This window comes from Scyliorhinus canicula, chromosome 5, assembly GCF_902713615.1.
Source record: "Scyliorhinus canicula chromosome 5, sScyCan1.1, whole genome shotgun sequence".
Taxonomy (NCBI): Eukaryota; Metazoa; Chordata; class Chondrichthyes; order Carcharhiniformes; family Scyliorhinidae; genus Scyliorhinus; species Scyliorhinus canicula.
In genome coordinates, this window is record NC_052150.1 from 122,699,235 (window position 1) to 122,722,875 (window position 23,641).

The following is a 23,641-nucleotide window of genomic DNA, read 5'->3' on the forward strand; positions in this document are numbered from 1 at the left end:
ATGTGCAGGTTAGGTGGATTGGCCATGGTAAATGGCCCTTAGTGTCCAAAATCGCCCTTAGTGTTGGGTGGGGTTACTGGGTTATGGGGTAGGGTGGAGGTGTGGGCTTGGGTAGGGTGCTCTTTCCAAGAGCTGGTGCAGACTCGATGGGCCAAATGGCCTCTTTCTGCACTGTAAATTCTATGAGTGGTTAATCTTCCATTTTCTGATAAGTACCTGACTAGAGTTTTGGAGATGCAAGTCAAATGAATGTAGAAGGAAAGTTGAGTTTGGAAGTTTGTTTTAAAGTAAAGTTAACTGGTTATTAGTATGCATATTCTTACATTTTTTGTAGTAGAATTATTTTGTTTTAAACCATGAACCTTGTAGTTTTATTGTTTTAGTAAAGACATGGGTTTGCAGATTGTAAAAAAAATGTTACTAGTCTCTAGTGAGATCATGGGCTGGATTCTCTGTTCTGGAAACGAAATGCTCTGCCAGCAGAGACTCGCTCCTGGTCTCTACTGGTGCTTGGAACAGTGCCCAGGTGCAATTCCCTCTCCTTTTCCATGGAAAGTTATGCATGGAGAAGATCTCATGGGAATGTGTCAGAATTCTGGTTTCAGGCTGCTATTCTTGCTATGATTGACAGCCCCGCACAACATCAAAAGCAGGCAAGTGCTTTCTGAAAAAGGGGGAAATCAAAACACTAAGCAGCTTTTAATGTGGTGAGGAGCTGTCCTCATAGCAAGTGTTTATAAACATTGTGATTCGCATCAAAACAGGGTAATACAGATGCATTCAAGCATGAAGGGAAAAATAGATTAACAATCTACCAAGCGCCTGTCATTGGAATAATACAAATGTCAATCATTGGCTAATGCAAAATTGAATGGAACATTTGTATTTCAAAGGCTGTCAAGGGATTTCAAGCCCTTTGCAGTATACGCAGCTTTTGATGAACCCTCTGACACTTGTAACAGCTGCTGCTTTAAACACTTTTGTCTGAAGCGGCAGATGGTAGGAAAGGATACGTGGAAATACAATGATTTTTCACTGGACTCCCTGGACTACTCTTCAGCTCACAGGCAGAGATCTATGTTGGGGTCTCTGTTAAGGATCTTATGGAAGGATCTGATGGGGGGGCCGGGGGGGGGGGGGGGGGGGGGGGGGGGGGGGGGGAGCAGGGGGAAAGTTTGGTCGTAGGTGGCAGGATTTCAATTGTGAGGGGAAGGACTTTAGGGGGCACTTCTGTTATGCACTGACCCTCTTGACCCACCATGACAGCGCCATGCTTGAAAATGAAATGAAATGAAATGAAAACCGCTTATTGTCACGAATAGGCTTCAATGAAGTTACTGTGAAAAGCCCCTAGTCGCCACATTCCCGGCGCCTGTCCGGGGAGGCTGGTACGGGAATCGAACCGTGCTGCTGGCCTGCTTGGCCTGCTTTAAAAGCCAGCGATTTAGCCGAGTGAGCTAAACCAGCCCCTGCACCAGAAAACCTGCACCCTGCACCAAAAGACCGGCACCAATTCACATCTGCTGAAATCCCAGCTAAGAAGGCAGGAGCATCATGGCGGGCTGGAGATTCGGGCTTCAAGCCTGTTAATTGGATGCAAATGGATGCAAGTGACCCATCGGAATGGGCGCCGATCCCATTTTTAGGCCAAAGCTCAATTCCCTGATGGATCGAGAAACACACTACTGGCGGCGGACAGTGGAGAATCCATCCCCATCACAGCAGCTAGAAATTTAAATTACCACTACTAGAGCAGCCTCACTGCCCCTCAGGTTCACTCAGCTATCACTCTTGTGTTTCCTGATGTACTCTGGCTCCTGGTCTACCAAGGCCTCAAACTCAAACTTCTCAATCTTGTGTCCAAGCCCCTGTATGGCCTCCCCTCTCACTACCCCATAACAGCCTCCACCCTTACACCAATTTGTGATTGTCTGACCTATTGTACATTCCCCATTCATTTTACCTATCACTGACAGTTATGGCCTCAGCTGTCTTGATCCCACACTTCAGAGTTTCCTTCCTAAACATCATTGCCTCTCCTCATCCATCTCCTTCTTTATGACCTTCCTTAAAATCCATTTCTTTAACCAACCTGTTCGAAGCCCTTCCTAATATTACCTTCCTTGACATGATTTTGATTATTGTCTGAATACACTCCTCTAAAGCACCTCTGACCTGTTTTCTGTGTTAAACATGCTGCATAAATGTAATTTGTTCTTGAAGATTTGCTGATGTAAACAGAAAGACCCCCTCTAATTCCAGTGTGAGATATCCAGTGCTCATAACTGTAGTGATCGGTCTGAGCTCTTTAGATGGTTGAGTCAGTTCCTTCTGTATCAAATCTCTAACTTTTTCTTGACTGAATGTACGGTTCAAATAGCAATGGAGTACATTGACTCGAGCTGAACTACGGCAAAAAGCTAGTATTGCATAATAATCCAATTAGCTCTTCATGACTGAGTACATAAATAATTCACACTTTCTGAAAGAGTCTATTATAAATATGTTTACGAGGTCAATGAAGTATCTCTATCTTAGCTGGTCTGCTGTGCATGATGTTGCAGTTAATGTTCTTGGCTCCCTTTTCTACTGCTGCAGAGTTGCTGATAAAGTTGTATCAGTATCTATTACTTCATTTATCAAAGCAAATATCATCTCAATTGCTTTGAAAATGCCGATAATTTAATTCTTGTTTATTTCTTTACAATTAGAAATATAGGAAATGTAGAAAATCTGAGATCAATAAAACCCATTATTTTGGTGAGACTCTCGGGAGCATGTGTCCCATTTTCCAGCATCTACCATTCCATTTTATAAAGTCAGATTTATTTGATTTCTTGATGCTATAATAGCTGCCATTCTCCAACAGCGAATTAGTTATGGTGAATTTGTGGAGCTATTTTTTTAACCATATTTTTCTTTGTTCTGTTGTAACTGCTCTTCAAGGAAGGTTTGAGCAGAGAGGACAGAATACTTTCAGTTGTAAATGGCCGATTTAAAGAGGGGTGGACCCAATTATGGACCATTCTTGTGGAGGTAGAGGGCACAGCTAAGTTAGCACTTTGCATGTCTTTGCTAGAAAAGATGACGCTGCCAATGTAGCAATAAAGGAAAGGCAACAACAATAATCGGTGAGATAATGATGATAAAAGGGTCATACAGTCCAGATGGGATGCAATCTAGGTTACTGAGGGAAGTTGACATTCTGGCCGCAATCTCTAATGTTCGTTAAATATTGAGAGGGTTGTGAGACAGTGCTTGTGGGGCAGTGGATGCCAGGGAACTGGCAATTGCAATGGTTATGACACGATTCACTGACCCCGTTGCACCTGGCATAGATCTGTGCGCAATGGGTGAATCACGCGAGAATCTCAAATCCGGTTCCGCACCGGATCGATCACAAGTCAACTGACTCGTTCTGCCCGGCACGATCTGAATCTCGTCCTTATTGGGCAAGATCCAGATCTGCATATTTAAATGAGGCATTAGGCTCCCAATAGCCAGGCTGTTATTCAGTACTCTGTCACACAAACGTCAACCAGTCGTGACGGTATCTTTATGGGTTTCACCAGCCATTAGAGACCTACAAGTGGTCGGGGACAGGGCAGGGTGGTATTACAGCCAATTGAGGCCAATTCAGGGCAATCTCCATCTCATTAGCGGGATGGAAGCCCAATTTGATGGCCTCTCGGGAACTAACCGGCTTCCCAGCGAGAGGTCACGCGGGAGTCATTTATCACACTTTTAAAAACGGAAATGTAGCGCAATGGATGTTGAAGGGATTGGTGGAGGTGAGCAGCCATTTGCGTTTTCTGAAATGCAGCCCAGGGGCACTGAAGCTGCTCTTCCAGTGCTGGGAAGGTGGGGTAAGTCCCGGGGGGTGGAGGGAGCCGCTGGTGGAGGTGGGACGAGTCGTGGGGCCATCGGTCGAGGGTTGCCCCTTGGCTAGGGGTGGTGAAGGGCTCAGCGTCCACAGGTCCTAAAGGCCAACCCCCAAATTGTGTAGACTTATAATGGGGGCAACTATAGCTGCAGCCTGTCTGTCCCATCAAACACGTTGAGGACAGAGTCATGTTCCTGACTATATGCTGACGGTCACTTTAACTCCCTTTGGTTGTGAGTAGCCTCTGGTTGCACAGATGAAGACTATTGATAATAAGGAATTGGCATTGTTAGTTATGTGTGAAAACATCGCAGATCTCAAGTGCATTCCTGTGGGTACACATGCCATGTCCTAGACGGGTGTCATTGCCAAGCATTCCAATCAAACTGTGAAGCCTGGGCACATTGCCTGAACCCTGGGGCGTCAACACCACATAGGCAGCAGTCAACAACCAACACCCAAGAGCTGGGCATCAGCAAAAGGGATATTGCCGCAATAGCGGGTGAGTGTGTGGAACAGAGGAAGGTACCTGAACACACTCCCCCGGGTGTTTCCGACAGGAGCCAGGGGGTGAGGGGCTCTTGATGTGACTGGGCATGAATGTGCAGGGTAGAATCCTCCAGCACAACTAGCTCAGAATCATCCCCTGTGCCCGTAGCCTTTGGGACTTCTGCAATCAGCTCTGCACTCGCCAGAGTATCACTGACATCTCCTCCTTACTCACACCCTAGTGTCTGCATCAGCTCAGGGATAACGTTGCCCAGGGGCTTGGCATCAGACTGGGACTCAGCTGAGTCCTTGGATCCAGCAGACCTCTGACTGCTGATTCCCCTGGGTGTTCCTGCCTCCACCTGATGGGCATAAGCAACTGTGTGGTGTAGACCAGATTTTGCCCCTGACATTTATCCACTATTGTTGCCCACCAGGGTGTGTGTCTGCGCTGATGGAGGGTGGGGATGCCAACTGTGATACCTCACCAGTGGCATTCTTGGAGCTCCCATCTGAGTTGTTCTCTTGGGTGGCAGGGGGCGGGGACCCCAAATTTCCCGGCCTCATTAGATGGAGATGCTACAAGAGAATAGACATGTGGTCAGTGAGAGAGAAGGGCCATTCTTGCTGTCATTAATGACTCACTGGAGACAGGTCACCTGGGTGAAGGGGCAGTGGATCCTCACCTCTGCGGTACAGATTGCTCTATCCTCGGACATCCCCGCGATCTCCAGGGCCTGTTCCTCATAGTGGGTGAGTACTCTGATGTCTGGAACCCCGCCGCCTCTCTGGGCCCTTTCCCGTCGGGGAACTGGCGGTTGGGGTCCAGGTGAATCAGCTGGTAGGACAGTCAGTTCCCTGTGAAGCTCGTGGGGGACCATTTCCGGCACTAAGTGCCGTTAAATACTGGCCACGGTCTCGCCGGCTCGGCTGACGGGAAGCACCAGGGAAATCACGCCCGATACAGCATTTCAAACTTTTTCCATTAAATTGCACCCAACACCTCTATTTAAAAAGAGCAGATGGATAAACCTTTGATCGTAGGCTAGTCAGCTTAAGATCAGTGATGGGGAAACTTTTAGCATCAAACTTATTGTAACATCTACATTGCTAAATTCAAATAATTTGGATAATTCCATTTTTTTCACTTAAAAACAATTTTGGATTATCAAGAGTAGACGCGTGCTCTAGTTTGTTCACTTCCACTTGTTGGAACAGTTGCTGAAATTTTGTTTCAATTTTTTTCCAGAAAAAGTGACAAAATACTGTGATGAAACTGGGAACTGGTTTAAGCATCCAGAAACCAATCGAACTTGGTCCAACTATACATTCTGTAACAAGTTCACAGATTATAAAATAAAGGTAGGTTTCACCAGCCTTTAAATCAGCATCCATTGGTGGAATGTAATGCTCCACCGGAGGAGAGTTCAGGGGTGGGAGGGCATGGGAGCGGTGTGTGATTGGGTGGGAAGGTACTGGCAACCCCGCCACTTTCCCACCTCCCCCGATTACGTCTGGGGCTTGGCGGGCGGCACTGTGGCGCAGTGGTTAGCACTTCTGCCTCACAGCGCCAAGGACCCGGGTTTGATCCCCACCCCCGGGTCACTGTCAAGAGTTAGCACATTCACCTCATGTCTGCATGAATCTCACCCCCACAACCCAAAAATAATGAGCATGGTAGGCAGATTGGCCACGCTAAATTGCCCCTTAATTGGAAAAATTTAAAGAAATGAAAAAGTGTCGGGGTTGGGAGCTAGACTTTCAGGAGGCCTTTCCACCTGGAGACTAATTGAGGCCCTTAAGTCATCCCAGGCTACATTTGCCCAGAACAATGAAATCAGGCACAGAGAGACATTAGAGAAAGTGGAACCTCTGGTGCGCTGCACCAATTTAGTGTTTGAGCCAGGGGGGGACGGGCGTGGCACCCAGGAGTGGGGGAGGGTGCGCGGGGGCGGGAATAAAAGGGTGACAGAAAATGGCACTAATAATCTATCCTTTGTTTATTCATGAAATGGTGGTCACTCACCTTTTGGTAAATGCCTACTCAGCAAATTTCTTTTGATTCCTCTTTTTTCATGTCTTTAATGCTTTATTTCCTCAATCACATAGGGGCTAATGTTAATCAGCCCCATTAATATCTCAGATTTTTTAGTTGGCATCCTTCCATCAATTAGCACCGACAAATTTGTTCTGTTCCATGAAAAGCAAGCTGCAGTAAAAAGGTTATGTTTCCTTTCACGTGATTCATTATTAGAACTGAAGTAAAGTTGGCTCTTTAACAAAATTCAAATATAGCCTCGAGCAGAATGGATTAACTTGAACAAATGCTCGTAAGTGATGCATGCCACAAGAAACATTTAAACATGTTATAATATTTTATGTGAGCAAACATTTTGACACAATCGCTTGAATAATATTGAATGTCTACAAAGGGGTTAGGAAATCTAAAGGTTTTTTTGAAAATTATCACACCAATGCAATTAAGCCTTTTTATAATCATTTCACTTGCCTATTTGTAAACTTCAAATTACCAACTAAATTCCAGAATAATACTTGAAGAATCAATAATAAATACTTGTAAAAATGATATTTATTCTGCAGTTACATGGTCTTTCCATTCATTGTAAGTGATATTATCTTTTGCTCTTACCAGATGGCACGAATCCTTTACTATATGGCTGTTGTGGGTCACACACTGTCAATTATATCACTATTGATTTCCCTGGCTATTTTCTTTTATTTCAAGTAAGTAGATCAACTTTCAGCTAGTCCTTTCTAATCCAAACATGAAGACATGTATAATTAATTTATGTTGATATACTTTAGATGAAAGGTAAAAGGTTGTAAATTAGTTATGGATTATGTATGGCACATATCTAATATGCCATAGACACAGACCTTTGAAGGGGGGGGGGGGGAACGGCAGAGGATCCTCATGAATTGGGCCGAATTTCAATCATGCAGGTCCTTGTATATCAACAAATGTAGCTTTTAGCAAGCATAAGTGAGCTACGTTGTGAGCCCAAATGATCATCTTAAGTTGGTTGTTAGTGGAATTCTTAGCACACTTGGGATTCTTCAATAAGTGCCGCCCTATCACATCTAATGTTGGACATAACGTTCTAACTGTTGCAAGCATGGGTTGGTTGAATACAGTCAGTACCCTGCCCATTGTGAATAGCCGAAGGGATGAGCAGTTTGATAGGAGCCAGGATTCCCCGACCCCGCGCCGGCGGGGGAGGGTGCACGAGATTTGCGCCACGCAGCCCCAACGCCGGCTTGCAGATTCTCCGCCGCTGATTTTCGGGCGCCTGCGGGATTGCCGCCGTGCCTGTTGGGGGCTGTTGAAAGCCCCCCCCCCCGAGTGCCCGCCGAGTTCAACCAAGTCTTGCCGGCGTGGGTTATGTATGGTCCCAACCGGCGAGACCTCGGAGCTCTAACTGTGGGGGCCGTCTTGGGGGGGGGGGGTGATCCGTCCCAGAGGGGGGGCCTCCACGGTGGCCTGACCCGCGATCGGAGCCTACCGATTGGCAGGTGGGCTAGTTCCGTGGGGGCCTATGTTCCTCTACACTGGGCCCCTGTAGGGCTCCGCCATATTGCCCAGGGCCCGGTGCGGAGACGGGAACCCACGCATATGCGCAGACTCGCGCCGGCCGTGGCACGCTCACACAGATTTGCGCCGGCGGTGGCCTGCCGGCTCTCGGGCGCCGGAGTTGCGGACACCACTCAGGCTAGCCCCTTAGGAAGGTGTGGATATCTGCCAGTTGAGGCCCATTGATGCCAGAGTGGCTCGCGCCACTTTTCATGCCGGCGTCAGAACTTGGCCGCAGAATTGGAGAATCCCGGCCATGATCCGTCAGTCATTGGGATATATGGCTATGTACCTAACAGTGCAGCAGCACTGAAATTTATATATGGACACAGTGCACTATATCCGGGAAGCTCTTGACTGGATGTGTACCAGATTTGGGGATTTTACGGATTTTGGCTCTTAAACCTAGCATGTACGTTTAATACATAAAACAATTCTGGAAACATTAAGAATGAAATGGCTTTCTTCAAATTTGTACCCAGGGTGTCAGGTTCAAATGTAGCCTGCTTTCAGGTCCTTCTGGATTTTCGGACACTGGATAAGGATCTATAACACATTATCTATTTGTGTATTAGGCAGAACATTGTTTTGGCCGATGGCAGATTCCTGTTAGTGAAACGCACCACTCGTATTATCACTGCATTGTAGAAGCGTGGAACAGCCAACCTCACCTGTTGCTCAAATTCTTGACATACTTTACCTTTCCATGGCAATCTGAGATAGACTGGGATCATTTCAGGTCTGAAAGTCATGGCCTGACCATTCATGAGTAAGCACTATACACAGATGTGTAAGACTTGGACAGGCTAGCCATAATCACACAGGGTAGCTTTGATGTGAACACTATAGTGCTAAACTTGCATGGTGAGCAAATGGTTTGAGCCTGATTTACAAGATTGCCAATCAGGCCAATCTTGTTGTGAGTGGATCTGTAGAAATTACATGCATATATTGGAGTAGTAGAGAACCCATTAATAGATTTCTCAACAAGTACATCAGGGAAAGGGAGCTCAGGAGATTTCTCCATTTCAAAAGTCAATTTGAGCACGGGATGGAATATATTACGGTGTGTAAGGAAATTCTAAGATGCATTCAGAAATAACAAATGCACCATCTACATTTTGGAAATATGCGCCGGTAGGAAGTTGGGGTTATTCCATCAAAGACACCTTTCTCCTGTAAACTGACAAAGATGTTAGCGAGAGCTAGTCTGATGGGTAACCCTGGCAACACCATCTATTGAAGCATACATGGTGTCACTAAAGCTGAATTCAAGTAGTGCCTGAAACCAGTCCTGATCTGAATCACAGTCAGACAGACATATCTGATGAGGTGGCAAATTCATTTGAAAATCAAGAGCAAAATAAGTCTTTGTTGGAGAAAACTTCTCCTCAGACTCTGACGAAAATGAGTCAACATCCTTCCTAATCTCAGGAAATCTGGGTCAAAAAAGGGGATCTATTGGATGAGTAAAATGTTATAATTTCAGCTGATGTTAATACTGGACAAATCAGATCCCAGAGTGAAACCTGACTTATTAGATCCTGGGTGGGATTCTCCATTAGCCAACGCCGAAATCGGGGCGTGCGATCAGGCGGAGAATAGCTTCCAATGCCAAAATCGCGGCAGGCGCCGGTTTGACGTCGAATCACGATTTTCCGTCACCTCAAAAACGGCGTCAATGCGATGCATGCCACGCATACTTTAATCACCGTTTGCCTATCATTAGAGGGCCGACTCGTGATTCTCCGCGTCCGATAGGCCGAGTTCACAACAGCGCGGTCCATAAGTGCTCTCAAAAATGGTGAATCTGGCGTGGTGGCTGCTGAGGGAGAGAGAACGGGTACAAACTGTATCCAGCACCATAGTCGTGCCGCTGGCCTTGAGACCATAAGACCATAAGGCATAGGAGTAAAATTAGGCCATCGAGTCTGCCCTGCCATTCAATCATGGCTGATATTTTTCTCATCCCCATTCTCCTGCTTTCTCCCCATAACCCCTGATCCCCTTATTAATCAAGAACCCATCTATCTCTGTTTTAAAGACACTCAGTGATTTGGCCTCCACAACCTTCTGTAGCAAAGAGTTCCACAGATTCACCACCCTCTGGCTGAAGAAATTCCTCCTCATCTCTGTTTAAATGGATTGTTTCTTTAGTCTGAGATTCTGTCCTCTGCTTCTAGTTTTTCCCACAAGTGGAAACATCTTCTTTAGGTCCATTCTATCCAGGCCACTCAGTATCCTGTAAGTTTCAGTAAGATCTCCCCTCCATTTCTCCTTCAAGTGTATAACCTCACACCTTTCCATATTGTATTCCATCTGCCACTTCTTTGCCCACTCTCCAAGTCTGTCCAAGTCCATCTGCAGCCCGCCTGCTTCCTCAATACTACCTGCCCCTCTACAGATCTTTGTATCATCTGCAAACTTTACAACAGTACCTCAGTTCCTTACTCCAGATCATTAATGTATATTGTGAAAAGTTGTGATCCCAGCACAGACCCCTGATGTACACAACTAGTCACCGGCTGCTATCCTGAAAAAGACCTCTTTATCCCCACTCTCTGCCTTCTGCCAGCCAGCCAATCCTCTATCCATGCCAGGATGTTACCCTTCACACCATGGGCTCTTAACTTATTTAACAGTCTCCTATGTGCCACCTTGTCAAAGGCCTTCTGGAAATCTAAATAAATCACGTCCACTGCTTCTCCTTTGTCTAACTTCCTTGTTGTTTCCTCAAAGAACTCTAACAGATTTGTCAGACATGACCTCCCCTTGACGAAGCCTTGCTGACTCAGTCCTATTTTATCATGCACTTCCAAGTACTCCGCGATCTCATCTTTAATAATGGACTCTAAATTCTTACCAATGACTGAAGTCAGGCTAACCCGCCTATAATTTCCCATCTTCTGCCTCCCTCCCTTCTTAAACAGTGGTATTAAATTCGCCGTTTTCCAGTCCTATGGGGCCTCTCCTGCCTCAGTGGTTCCTGAAAGATCATCACCAATGCCTCCACAATCTCTTTTAGAACCCTGGGGTGTAATCCATCCGGTCCAGGTGATTTTTCCACCTTCAGACCTTTCAGTTTCCCGAGAACCTTCTCCTTAGTAATGGTCACTGCACTCACCTTGCCCCCTGGTTCTCTTGGAGCTCTGCTATCCCACTGGTGTCTTCCACCATGAAGACTGATGCAAAGTAACTTTTCAGTTCGTCTGCCATTTCTTTGTTTCCTATTATTTCTTCTCCAGCCACATTTTCCAATGGTCCAATGTCTATTTTTGCCTCTCTCTTTCCTTTTACATATTGAAAAAAACTCTTCCTATCTTCCTTTATATTACTGGGTAGCGTGCACTCATACTTCACCTTCTCCCCCCTTATTGCCGGGGGGCTTCTTCCAGTGCCGAGGGAAGTAGTGGCGTATGGCCACAAGGTGGGCTGTGGGGTCGGGGTGGGCGGGTACGCAACACCATTACCGCAGCCAGCAAGGTAACCATGCGGCTGCGCATGCTGCTAACAGCCCACTTTAAATCTGGTGCCCCCAGGTCGTATAGGTGACCCCCCTGAGACACCCCCATGGGTGCCCTCTGTCTCCAGTTGACCCATCAGCTTTATGGATGCTCCAATACAACCTGCCCCATCTTTTTGACTTCGATAAGTATGTGTGTGTGTGTGTGGAGTGTGTGTTTTTGCGCAGCTGCAGCTTGTCAGCGCTTCGAGTGTCCATCACGGACCTGGCAAATCCTGCACCATTTTTCATGGGAATCAATGGTGTTCCACTTAGTCACAGAATCGGAGAATCCAGAACCTTATTTTTGTTTTTTGTTTGGAAACCAAGAAGGGAAGGTACTGTACAAATTCACAGGAGTCTGCTGATGAACTTTAGCACAAAGAATAAAACATCTATTAAACAAGAAAAATGAACTATATTACACCAGACAAAAAGATTGAAAAGATCTTAATACCAACACAAGGAATTAAATCAAATCACACTATGTCTCTACCTGCAATATCTTTACAGGCAGGTAAACCATTTACAATTACTACCCCATACTCCAATATTCAGGGCAAGTATGCGGTAAATATGAGTTAACAGACAAACTATGGTCAGACACACCACATTCCAACTTGAATGACAGATGCGACAAATGTAGATTCCATGGATTTTTCAACAACCCCCATGACGTTTGCCACATTGTGAGCCAACCAGTCTCATTGACATGTTGTCTTTCTCACAAACGTTTCAGATCACCACACTTGAAGATTTTGTCTTGGAATTCACTCCAAATGTCACTCGCTTAGTCGACTGCAACAATGATTCACCTCCAGGGTTTCAGTCTCACCTTCCATGATTCCTTTCCCCTGGATTTCAGATACATGTTCAGTTCACCTTATAATCAGAATTACGGATCTTCAGCCATGCCAAGCAGAACACCACTGCCCCAAAATCCCACAGTGAGGAATTACCAACTTTCGGCTGCCTGCCCGGATCTTCAGGGCTTCTCTCAAGCCCACTTCACTTAAAGTCTGATCCTTGCAGCTCTCTTTTTAACACAGAGCCTATTGCTCTGCTCCTTCCTTGTAATTTAACTTCTTTGGACCTATTTTTAATTCCTGTCACTGTCCCTTACTTGGGACCTCTTTCTGAGATCTCTTTCCAACCGCTGTGTGTGGACCTGACTGGGAGTTTCTTCTGGACCCTGTCCCTAGACACCTCTGGAATGATGCTCCCATTCCTGTCATGCGACATGTAGTTTCACACCATTTCACTTATTTTCTTCTGTGCAAATGCACAGGGCCAGTTTCCAACCTGAAGACTGTAAAAGACACCAACTGTGAATGTGGTGCAATTTCCCTGCTAGCACATGCGCAGAAGGTCCATGGCTGGCCGTCCCAATCTCCCTCATGAGATTAAGGTCAATTGTTTCATCACAAAATAAGAAGACAGGAAATGTATATAAGTTGAATGGAATTTGTGTAACTTGTTCGTTAAGGAGAGATGAATGTAATAGCACCTCTTGCCTATGTATGTATGAACCAAAACAAGAATAAACTATTGGGTATCTGCACTTAATGTGGCACACTATCTTTTTTTATCCTGCTGAGATAGTCCAGGTGTAAGTGTCTTCAGAGGCAAGTTCATTGCCTGTGTAGACTAAGATTCACCAAGAAAGTGACCACTGATCCAGAAACCCACCCGGGACGCACAAACAAACCCAACCATGAATCCATTGACATTGTCTATATATGTTTCTGGAAACCACCTCTTCACTCACCTGAGCAGTGCTCCAAAAGCTAGTGATTTGAAACAAACCTGGTGGACTTTAACCTGGCGTTGTAAGACTTCTTACCATGTCAGTTTGAGCATTGGTATCTGCAAGCATGATGGAAGCAGCCGGAGCATGCAGGTACTAGGCATGAATTCCATGTTCTCAGTCCGAACTTCTACGCCCAATAGTGAGAAGTGTCATCCACTTGTGTTGCAGTAGAAGCTGTGACAGGCGGCGGGACACTCCGTCCCGCCACATTTCTGCCTCACCCCACCAGCGGGATGCTCCGTTAAGCCGGCGGGTCAATGGTGTTTCTCATTGTGTGGCAGTCCCATGCCGTCGGGAAACCCCCGGCTGCCGGCAAAACGGAGCATCCGCCGGCGCAAAATCCCGTCCAAGGGCTACAAGATGCTGCATCAAAGTTGCAACTGCTGCCATGGACTTGACCATTAGGGTGGACTTGAAGCTCTGAACAAAGTCCTCTGCTAAGTTAGAAGGGGCCTCCTCCATGCTCCACACCAATGACAACAGGTTTGCTAATGCATCAAACATTGCAATGGTGATGAGCAGACAGCACAAGGTGTGTGCACAGTCTGCCTTGACTCGATTGGGTGCAGGATACTGGTATGCCGTGAACCAGATGTCTACTAATGGGACTTATGTAACCTTTAGTTCCGTGTGTAATCAGGCAATGTATGCAAAAGAGGAATTCAAAAAAATTCTTAACATAATAATCTAGACTTTTGTTCAGCCTGCCTTAGTGTAAATCATTCGATTAACTTGACTTGGCACAAGAATTATTTCTGCAGGCTGAGACTTCAATCCACAGCAACGCCAATTTGTATCTCCACATGATTCGTCAGCACATATTTTTGATTTTCACATAGTGTCAACTGTCTTGCTTTTAACTTTTGATCAAATAAAACAGAGAACATTGCCAAGATAATCTAACCGTCTCACTTTGAGCAGAGTGATATAACTAAATACATCAAGGTTACTGATGGTTTCTCTGTGCATTTGTCCAAAAAACACTGCACATTTGGCCAACAAAATGAACAGAACTTCTGAAGTGAAAATATAAACCCTGTAGATATATGGGAAGATGCAAAAGAGAATTTATACAACTGAACAAATATGTACTGTTTCATGCTGGGAATCTTTGTTGAAGATTCAAAGTGCATGTTACTATTTGCTAGGTGTTTAGTGTTCCACGGCAGGCAGTCCTCAAACTTTCAAACACAACATGACCTTTTCGCAATGCTTTGGTTACTTGATCACTTCAATCACTTTTGAAAAGAATTATGTTCAAAGATATTTCCATTCAATTTAAATGCACAAAAAGCTGCCACTGTAGAATAAAGAACTGCTACTTATCTTCCAAATTCCAAATAAGACGTTTTCCTCCAGGAGTAAAGATAATCTGCAGATTCAGCTAGCCCAGAGGAATACTCTCACAATCAAAAGGACAGACACAAAGACGTTTCCACACACCAGCTCTTATAGGTTTTACCACTGACTGGGCTGGATCACTCCAAAGATGATTGCTGAAGAGGGCTGAGACACTCCAGTACAATGAAAGAAAGTCAATCGAAAATAATCGGTCCAATGGATCCGATGATGCAAATCGTATCATTAAATAGATGAGATCAGTAGTTAGTTCTTTTAGAAACTCAATGAAGACAGTGGCCAATTATTTTTGCTGGTATCACCCTAATTCTGCCAAACCAACATCAAAGATTGAGGAATTTTATACGCAAGTTCCATTGAGCTTCTGTGTTTCTGTGGTCTGGAACCCAAGTTGAATAAATTGCATGCCAAGATGGTCCTTCCCACAGCATTGGCCACAGCCCCAGATTGAATTAATAAGCATGGTGACCTTCCACTGATTCTGCCTGTTGCAATCTTTTTTGTGATAAACACATTGAGGCTCTATTAATATCACTTCAGGTGACCTCTCTTAAATAAACAAAGGAATATTTTTAATGTAAAATGAACAATAAATAATTACATTTTATTACATTTATAGGTTGCATTGGTTCAGGGAAAATTTACAATTTTGCTCATGCAAATATGATTAGGAAACAGGGACATGATGGGCTGGGTTCTCCAATTTTGAGGCGATGTCCGGAGCATGTGACTACTTTTACGATGAAAATATCGCCGGCCGCACCGATGCCTTGCCCGGTGGGGGGCTAGCAGCCATGCCACCTAAACCCCCCAGCTTTGCCTGCAGATATGGACGGAGAATTGCCTGGTCCGTGGCTGAGCATAGCACGTCAACGACCTGAATCGGTCGCGCTGTACAACATGGCGCCGGCCATGTGCAGACCCGGCCTGCGAGATAGTGCCCCCCCTCTCCATCCCCGGACCATCCCCCACCAGTCCTTCTAGCCCTGGCCTAAGCCCCCCCCCCCCCACCCCGGCCAGCGGTACGTATCCCCCCCCCTGATTGTAGCGGCATTGCACACAGTCTGCAGTGGCCACGTGAGGTTGACGAAACCTCAGACCCCAAGTGATCCACGCCATCGGGGAGTCAGCCCATCAAGGGCAGAGCATCGGGGGCGGGCCTTCAGGTGATATCCTGAGGCTGCCCCAACGGCAGGCAGCGTACTCACCGATGATGCCCTTTTGGAGGGGCGGAGCATCTGAAAAACGGCACCGCATCCGGTTTTGGCGGCAAAAGGGATTCTCTGGCAAATCACCGAACACGATTTCGGCGTCTGCAATTGCCGAATCCAGCCCGCTGTCACTTCAGGAAATTAGTGTAATTTCAAGCACAATTTGCACTCTTTTTGCCAATAGCCCCAAAGCACTACCCCAATATATGAGGAATGAGGATAGAAAGTAAAGTCGCTACAGTCCCAGATGATCATAGGGTGCTTTCCCCTTTGAGGGGAGAGCTGGTTGGTGGTGATTTAACCTGAGGATCACCACGCCTCAGGTGAGGGATGGGATTGAGAAGGAGGGGCTTTCATGACTAACCTCAGCTGGTACAGGAATTGAATGCTCACTATTGGCCTTACTCCACATCACAAACTAGCCGTCCAGCTAACTGAGCTAAACCAGCCCATTGACTAAAAAACAGGTGAGGCATGAATTGGGGAATTTCAGAGCTACTAGTTTGAGCCCGTCATGGAAAAATAATTGGGAGCAATTTATAGATTATGCTTTAAGTGGTAGTTTGTCAATTTAGCAGAAATAGACCAATGTTCATAGATCTATCAGAGTTGTTTGTGGCGACAAAATGGTGAACAATAGTGTCTCGGCTGAGCTGGAAGTTTAATAAGTTATTTGGATCCTAAAATAATATTCAATAAAGGGCAGCACGGTGGGTTAGCCCTGCTGCCTCACGGCGCAGAGGTCCCAGGTTCGATCCCAGCTCTGGGTCACTGTCCGTGTCGAGTTTGCACATTCTCCCCATGTTTGCAAGGGTTTCGCCCCCACAACCCAAAGATGTGCAAGGTAGGTGGATTGAACACGCTAAATTTCCCCTTAATTAGAAAAAAATGAATTGGGTACATTAAATTTATAAGAAAAAAATAGAATAATATTCAATAAACCTTTGCAGATCATGGGCATGATTCTCTGGCCTTGTTGCACTCTCGCTCAAGCGAAATGCGGCTGCTGAATAGTGGGAGAGGCCAAAAACAAGAACGACCACAGGCACAAACAATTTGCAATGCAACTGGCCCACACCCTTAGGCAAAATCGGGATCTCCGTAGCGTGGCAAGAAACCAATTATCACCACCTAAGCCCAATTTCCATAAAATTAACGAAAGCCACCCCATAGCCAACGACCTCCTGTCATTCAGCGGCCTCCTTAGCAAGTGTTCACGCTGGCCCAATTAGTACTCCTTTTGAAAAACTTGGACCTGGTGGAAAGACTTCTGTTGGGAGCAGAGGAGATAAGTAGCCATCTTTGTTTACAGGCAAAGAGCCCGGGGGTGCTGGGATTTCCATCCCCGTGCTTGGCGGGGGATGGGGGACCATCGGCTGGGGTGGGCCGCCATAGACGGGTGGGGGGGGATGCTAGGGGGAAGATGCTGGGGGGGCAACTGGGGGGCATCTGCTAACGGCACCGCCATACCAACCCCTGGATCGTGTTCACACATTCCAGAGGCAACCCTTGTCCCTGCCCATCTACCCCACCCACGACGACCGAGGCCTCTAGCCGTGCGGTGAAGGCTATTGCTAATAGGGAATTGGCAATCATGGTTAAGTGAGCACTTCACACCTCTCAAGTGGATTCATGTGGGTGGGCAGGCCACGTAGCATGTGGGAGGCATTGCCTAGCATTCCAATTGCTCCTTGATGTCTGGACACTATGCCTGAACACTGTGGGAGTTCCCCCCCCCCCCCCCCCCCCCCCCGGGGATTCCACCTCTACCCCCTCCCCAGTGCCCTCAGTGAATACTAAACGGACACATAAAATAACAAGACTTACTCATTGAGCCTGACTTTTCCCCCTCCCCCCCCCCGTGGCATGTTTCGCAGCAGCAGAGACTGGATGCCAGGGGCTGGCAATGGAATCTTCCAGTCCCGCCACTGTGAATGGGATTTCCCATTGTATGCACCCCCGGCCGCTCGGAAACCTGCGGCGGGTTTAGTTGTCAACAGGACCTGCCGGTAATGGCCAGAAATTCCAGTCTATGTTTAAATTTCTCTCAGTACGGTGATGGGCTCAAGATGGCTATTTTAATTTCATTTTCCTCCATGTTCTGCCAAACGCCTTTTCATATCTGGCATCAATTCCCCTACCTTATCCAAACATGGGAGGGTTTTTCCTGTCATATGGATATGCAGAACGGGGCACAAATGGTGTGCCATTCTAATGCCCCTATGTGGATGTGTTCAAACCCTGTGTTGATCAGAAATCAGTTTCTCCCTGCATAGTCAACTCTGTGAATGATCAAAAGCAATGTCTCCCCTCATGGGCAGAGTCCCTGTAAAATATAAAGGCACTGTGGCACAGTGGTTAGCACTACTCCCTCACAGTGCCAGTGACTCTGGTTCAATTACGATCATGGGTGACTGTGTGGAGTTTGCATCTTCTCCCCATGCCCGTGTGGGTTTCCTCCGGGTACTCCAGTTTCCTCCACAGTCCAAAGATATGCGGGTTATGTAGATTGGCCACGCTAAATTGCCCCTTAGTGGCCAAGGATATGCAGGTGAGGTTACGGGGTTATGGGGAATGGGCAGAATGGACGGGGAAGTGGACCAGTGTAGAGTGCCCTTTCGGAGGGTCAGTGCAAACTCAATGGGCTGAATGACCTCCTTTTGCACTGTAGGCACTATATGATTCTATGAAAATAAATAGTTTGGCTGCTACAAGACACCCAAACAGCCCATCTGTCTGCTAAGCGTAATACAAGTGTATCTTCACTTGTTAAAGCTTCTCACCCCTCTGACCAGAATGATGACCCATGAACTCAGGGCTGGGTTTCTCCAATCTGCTCCCACTAGCTGAGAATCGCTCTTGATCTCCACTGCCACCAGGAGGGGGGGCCCGGAATGCAAATCTCTCCCCATGACCACGCTAATTTATGGATCGGGAGGGGGGAGGTCTCGCCAAATTCTGTCGGATTCCCGGTATTGGGCCGCCATTTGATCGGAGGGGTGAATCGGGCTTCCAGCCCATTAATCAAAGTGGAAAGGAAGCAAATCGGTGATTTGCAGGGTGGCTGGCACGCTGAGGCCACCGGCGGGAGGTCAGAGGGCCAAACACCTTTTTCGGGGGCCTCTGATCGCAGCAGCAGGGAATGGAGAATCCCAGCCCAGAAGTTTCAAGCTTTCCTTAATGATGTCCTTCCTGTAAATGCCTTGGTAACAATTGGTATTCATTCCATTGAAATGTTTCCTGATCCCTTATAATTAGAGCATCCTAGATATGTCATTGCCGATATCTTGCTTGTATGAATGCAGCACACAAAGCATTTCATACTGATTTGCTGTTAAGTGCTTGCTTCACAGGTCAATTAAACTTCACTACTTTTTCCTTTAAAACATATGTTCCCACAAAGATCAAACTAGAAAATCCAATTGTTGCCAATTTGATTTAATCCCATTGTGTCTCATGTACATTTTCACAACACAGCATCATTGTAATCATGAAACTGATCAATTGCACCATCATTTCAATCTTACTTAAATAAGAGATCAAAATGGGCATAGGTGTGACCTCACCAATGTAGTTTTAAAATAAATAAATAATCTCTATTATCACAAGTAGGCTTACATTAACACTGCAATGAAGTTACTGTGAAAAGCCCCCAGTCGCCACATTCTGGCACCTGTTCGGGTACAAGGAGGGAGAATTCAGAATGTGCAAATTACTAATAGCACGTCTTTCGGGAGAAAACCAGAGCACCCGGAGAAAACTCAGGCAGAGTCAGGGAGAACGTGTAGACTTTGTACAGATAGTGACCCAAGCCGGGAATCAAACCTGGGACCCTGGTGCTGTGAAGCCATAGTGCTAACCACTATGCTACCATGGAGGAAGATATCCCGGTTGTGACAAGCGCAAGTGCTGAAATGAATGGGAGATTTTTGTCAGCCAAACTGTATGGCCGAAATTCATCAGCCGTTCATGACAGTGGGATTCTCTCGTCCCGCCTGCAGCATAACTGCAGTATGTTTCCCGGTGACGTGGGGTGGCTTCAGTGGTAATTCCAATTGACAGTGGCAGAACTTGGATGGTTAAAGCACAATGTTACATTCATTCATCTCACATATATTATCACAGGCACAAAGATTAGGGACTGATGAAACTAAAATAATGCAGTTAAAACTTATAGTTTTCTTATTTTCTTTCTTGGCAGGCCTATACTTTCTGAGATGAAGCTAATACTTCATATGAAATGAAGACCTTGTAAAGCAGAGGAGTTACACTAAGCTTTGAGGCTTCTTGGGTGGGGTTCTTCTCTAACCGGCAGGGCGGGCCGTACCGGCGCCGAGGAGTGGTGAACCACTCCGGCGTTGGGCCACCCGGGTGAATTCTCCGCACCTTCAGGGGCTAGGCCGGCGCCGGTGGGATTGCCGCCGCACCAGCCGGCACGGAAGGGCCTCCTCCGGCCGCCATGAGTTGGCACATGCGTGGAAGCGCCAGCGTGTGTGGCCGTCATTCCAACGCTTGCGCAAGGGGGTTCTCCGCGCTGGCCATGGCGGAGGTTGACAGCAGCCGACGCGGAGGGAAAGCGTGCCCCCATGGCACAGGCCCACCCGCGTATTGGTGGGCCCCGCTCGCGGGCCAGGCCATCATGGGGGCACCCCCAGGGGCCATATCCCCCCACGCCCCCCAGAGGACGCGGCATGCCGCCCATAGAGCCAGGTCCTGCCGGTACAGAACTGGTTTGATTTACGCCGGTGGGACCGGCCGAAAACGGGCGGCCGCTTGGCCCATCGTGGGGCGGAGCATCGCCGGGGGGCAGCTGCCAACGGCCGCCGACCGTCACGACGTGATTCCCGCCCCGCTAAAACCCCGGCAACGGAGAATTCAGCAGTTGGCGTTGGGGTGGCAGGGTGAGATTCATGCCGCCCCCCCCAACTCCCCGGGGGGGGGGGGGGGGGGGGAGAGAATCCCACCCCGTGTATTTGAATTTCTGGGAGGTTGGTTCTCAGCAGAATTTGAAGTTGGAACAGGTTGGGTGGAGTCCTTCTTGCAGTTTCAAGCTATTGTTGTTTATTACCTTGACTGCTTGGATGACTTGCAATGGATTTGATGTTTTTCGTAGAACTCTGGGCGCGATTCTCCACTCCCCACGCTGGGTGGGAGAATCGTGCGAGGGCCCCACCGACTAATTTCACGGATTCCTGGCGCCCCCGCGATTCTCCCACCCCCCGCCCGGAAGAATCGCTGCTCGCCGTTTTTCATGGTGAGCGGCGATTCTCCCACCGGATGGGCCGAGCGGCCTGCCGTTTGCGACTGTTTCACGACGTCGGCAACCACAGCTGGTCGCTGCCGTCGTGAAATTGCCGTGAGATGCTCGTTTTGGGGCTTATAGGGGGCCTGGTGGGGAATGAACACCACGACTGTGCTCAGGAGGGGATAGGCCCGCGATCGGTACCCACCGATCGTCGGGCCAGCGTCTCAATCGGACGCACTATTTCCCCTCCTCCCCCCCCCGCAGGATCAAGCCGCAACGTCTTGCGGGGCGGCTGAGGGGAAAGACGGCTACCGTGCATGCGCAGATTCGAGCTGTCAGCCGTCCTGACATCAGCCGCGCATGCGCGGGTTGGAGCCGGCCAACCTGCACATGCGCGGCTGACGTCACATAGGCGGCGCCATTACGCCATTCTCAGCGCGCCACCTTGACGCAAGCGTCAAGGCCCGGCAGCCGAGAATAACGGAACGCCGCTCCTAGCCCCCCGGGTGGGGGTGAATTCGGTGAGAGGAGCGGGCTCCGAGGCCGTCGTGAAACTCGGCCGAGTTCACGACGGCCTTCACGATTTTTCCCGGGAGCGGAGAATCGCGCCCTCTGTGTCTGCAAGCACCTTGGGCCGATGTGAGGCTGACAGAAAATATGGCTGACTCATCAAGTACCCTCTTATAAGCCCAAAGTCGTTTTCCAAATTAGGTGGGTGGTTTGGTTGATTATACAATTTTGCCAGGACTTTCCGGTCCCAGCAAGGGGGGACCCACACAGGGAATGCAGTGGCCCAGCCAAAAGGTCAATGTGTTTCGGCTGGACCAGACAATTTTCGTGGCAGGCAGACCCAAAAGGTCCCACCCCTGTGTTGTGGACACACCTTGAGAGTTCAAGACAGCCAGTGTCTTCGTATTTGAAAGAACCATTCCGTTGGTTATACTGTTCTGAAATAGTCTCAGGGAAAGGGTATTGAATCAACATCAGTCTGGAGGGTTCCTTTTGTTCCTTCTTGACAGGGAACAGGTTCCAATCCACAAGAAAAGTCAGGTGACCCTTAGCTAGCCATATTTTGCAACCTTTTGGTATCAGTTTTAAAATATAAAAATAGTTTGAAGTTCAGAATATACTGGGTCATGCCATGCCTCTATCACATGGAAACAATGGAAGCTTTAATGTGTTTTTAATGTGTCCTTCCTGCAAATCAAAAGAAAAATGTGCACATTCATGTGTTCATGCATTTGAATATTGATACAAAATAATCTGGAACTGTCACAGTCGCATTCCTGTTTTCTTAAAATTTCAAATTACGTGGTATCACATCTTCTCTACCGAGTAGTACTACACTCCTGTATGCTTCACCCGATGCCTGGGTCTATGTATTTACATTGTGTATTTTATGTTTGCCCTATTATGTATTTTCTTTTCATGTACGGAATGGTCTGTCTGAGCTGGACGCAGAACTGTACCTCAGTACACGGAACAATCAACAAATTCAGTCCAATCCAAGACTGGTACAGAAGCTTTCAGGATGTAACTTTAACACGCATATGATTCTCAATGCTGTTAGCAGTGGATGGAAGGTCAAACTCCATGCTTGGTCCAAGGAAATAATTAGGTTTCACAAGGCTGGATTATGTTTTAAAGTTTGGAATATGTTAATTACTATATTTTGTTAGATTGTCTGTAAAACTTTTAAACCTTTCATAACTGCGTCTGATAATTGTGGTTCTGACCAATTGATTATTCTCATTCCTAGGGCGATACTGGTGGGTACAATGTTTTTAGACCCTTGTGAGGTGCCTGGGTTCTGTCACTGCACCTTATCACTAGTTGTCTTAGAAATTGAACTTCAGGGTTCAGGGGGATGTAAGTTTGAACCGGGTTCATTTAATGGATAATTCTATGTTAGTTGCACCTTGTAATGCCCTTATGGCTTTCACAAGTCTAGTTCATCTTAAGCGATATTGTCTTCTCCGTTCTGTTACTTTGGGGATGGCTTGGTCACCAATCTGCCCTATGTTCTTTTGGAACATATAAACATAAAATACTGGTAAAACTCAACAGATCTTGCAGCATCTGTGGAAAGAGAAAAGAGAGTTGATGTTTTGAGTCCATTTCGCTCTTCAAAGCTAAAGAGAGGGAGAAATGTGATGGATTTTACACTGTGGATGAGGGGCTGAAACAGCTGGAGAATAGTGTAGTGATCTCGATATGTGCATGTACACAAGGGGTTAATATGTAATCAGTAGCACCACATGATCACTCGAGGGCCAGAACAACAGGGGTCTAAAAGGCAACCACATTGCGTCTCTGGCTCTTTCGGGAGTGCACTGTGACCAGGGCAATAGCAGAGTAGTTCAGATGGCTAGTGGAGTAACGCATAGTTACTGTAGTTAGATCTTGTTAACCTGATCACTTGTATCAAAGTTGAAGTTAAGAATTCATGTAATTATTGTTATAGTTACTCAATAAACCTTTTGTTATGACTGGATGAGTTTCAGTCTCCTTCATCGAGATTCAGAAGACTTCTTCATTAGCCAAGGATTG

The 23,641-nt window shown here is 47.0% G+C and overlaps 1 protein-coding gene across 1 annotated transcript in view; it reads left to right on the forward strand.

The window, feature by feature from the left end:
• The window catches only part of calcr (calcitonin receptor), a 444,237-nt gene that overhangs the window by 251,676 nt on the left and 168,920 nt on the right, over window positions 1-23,641 (forward strand). Inside the window, 2 exon segments of the mRNA XM_038797577.1 lie at window positions 5,622-5,734; window positions 7,026-7,117. Of these exon segments, the coding sequence (XP_038653505.1) occupies window positions 5,622-5,734; window positions 7,026-7,117 (205 nt within the window).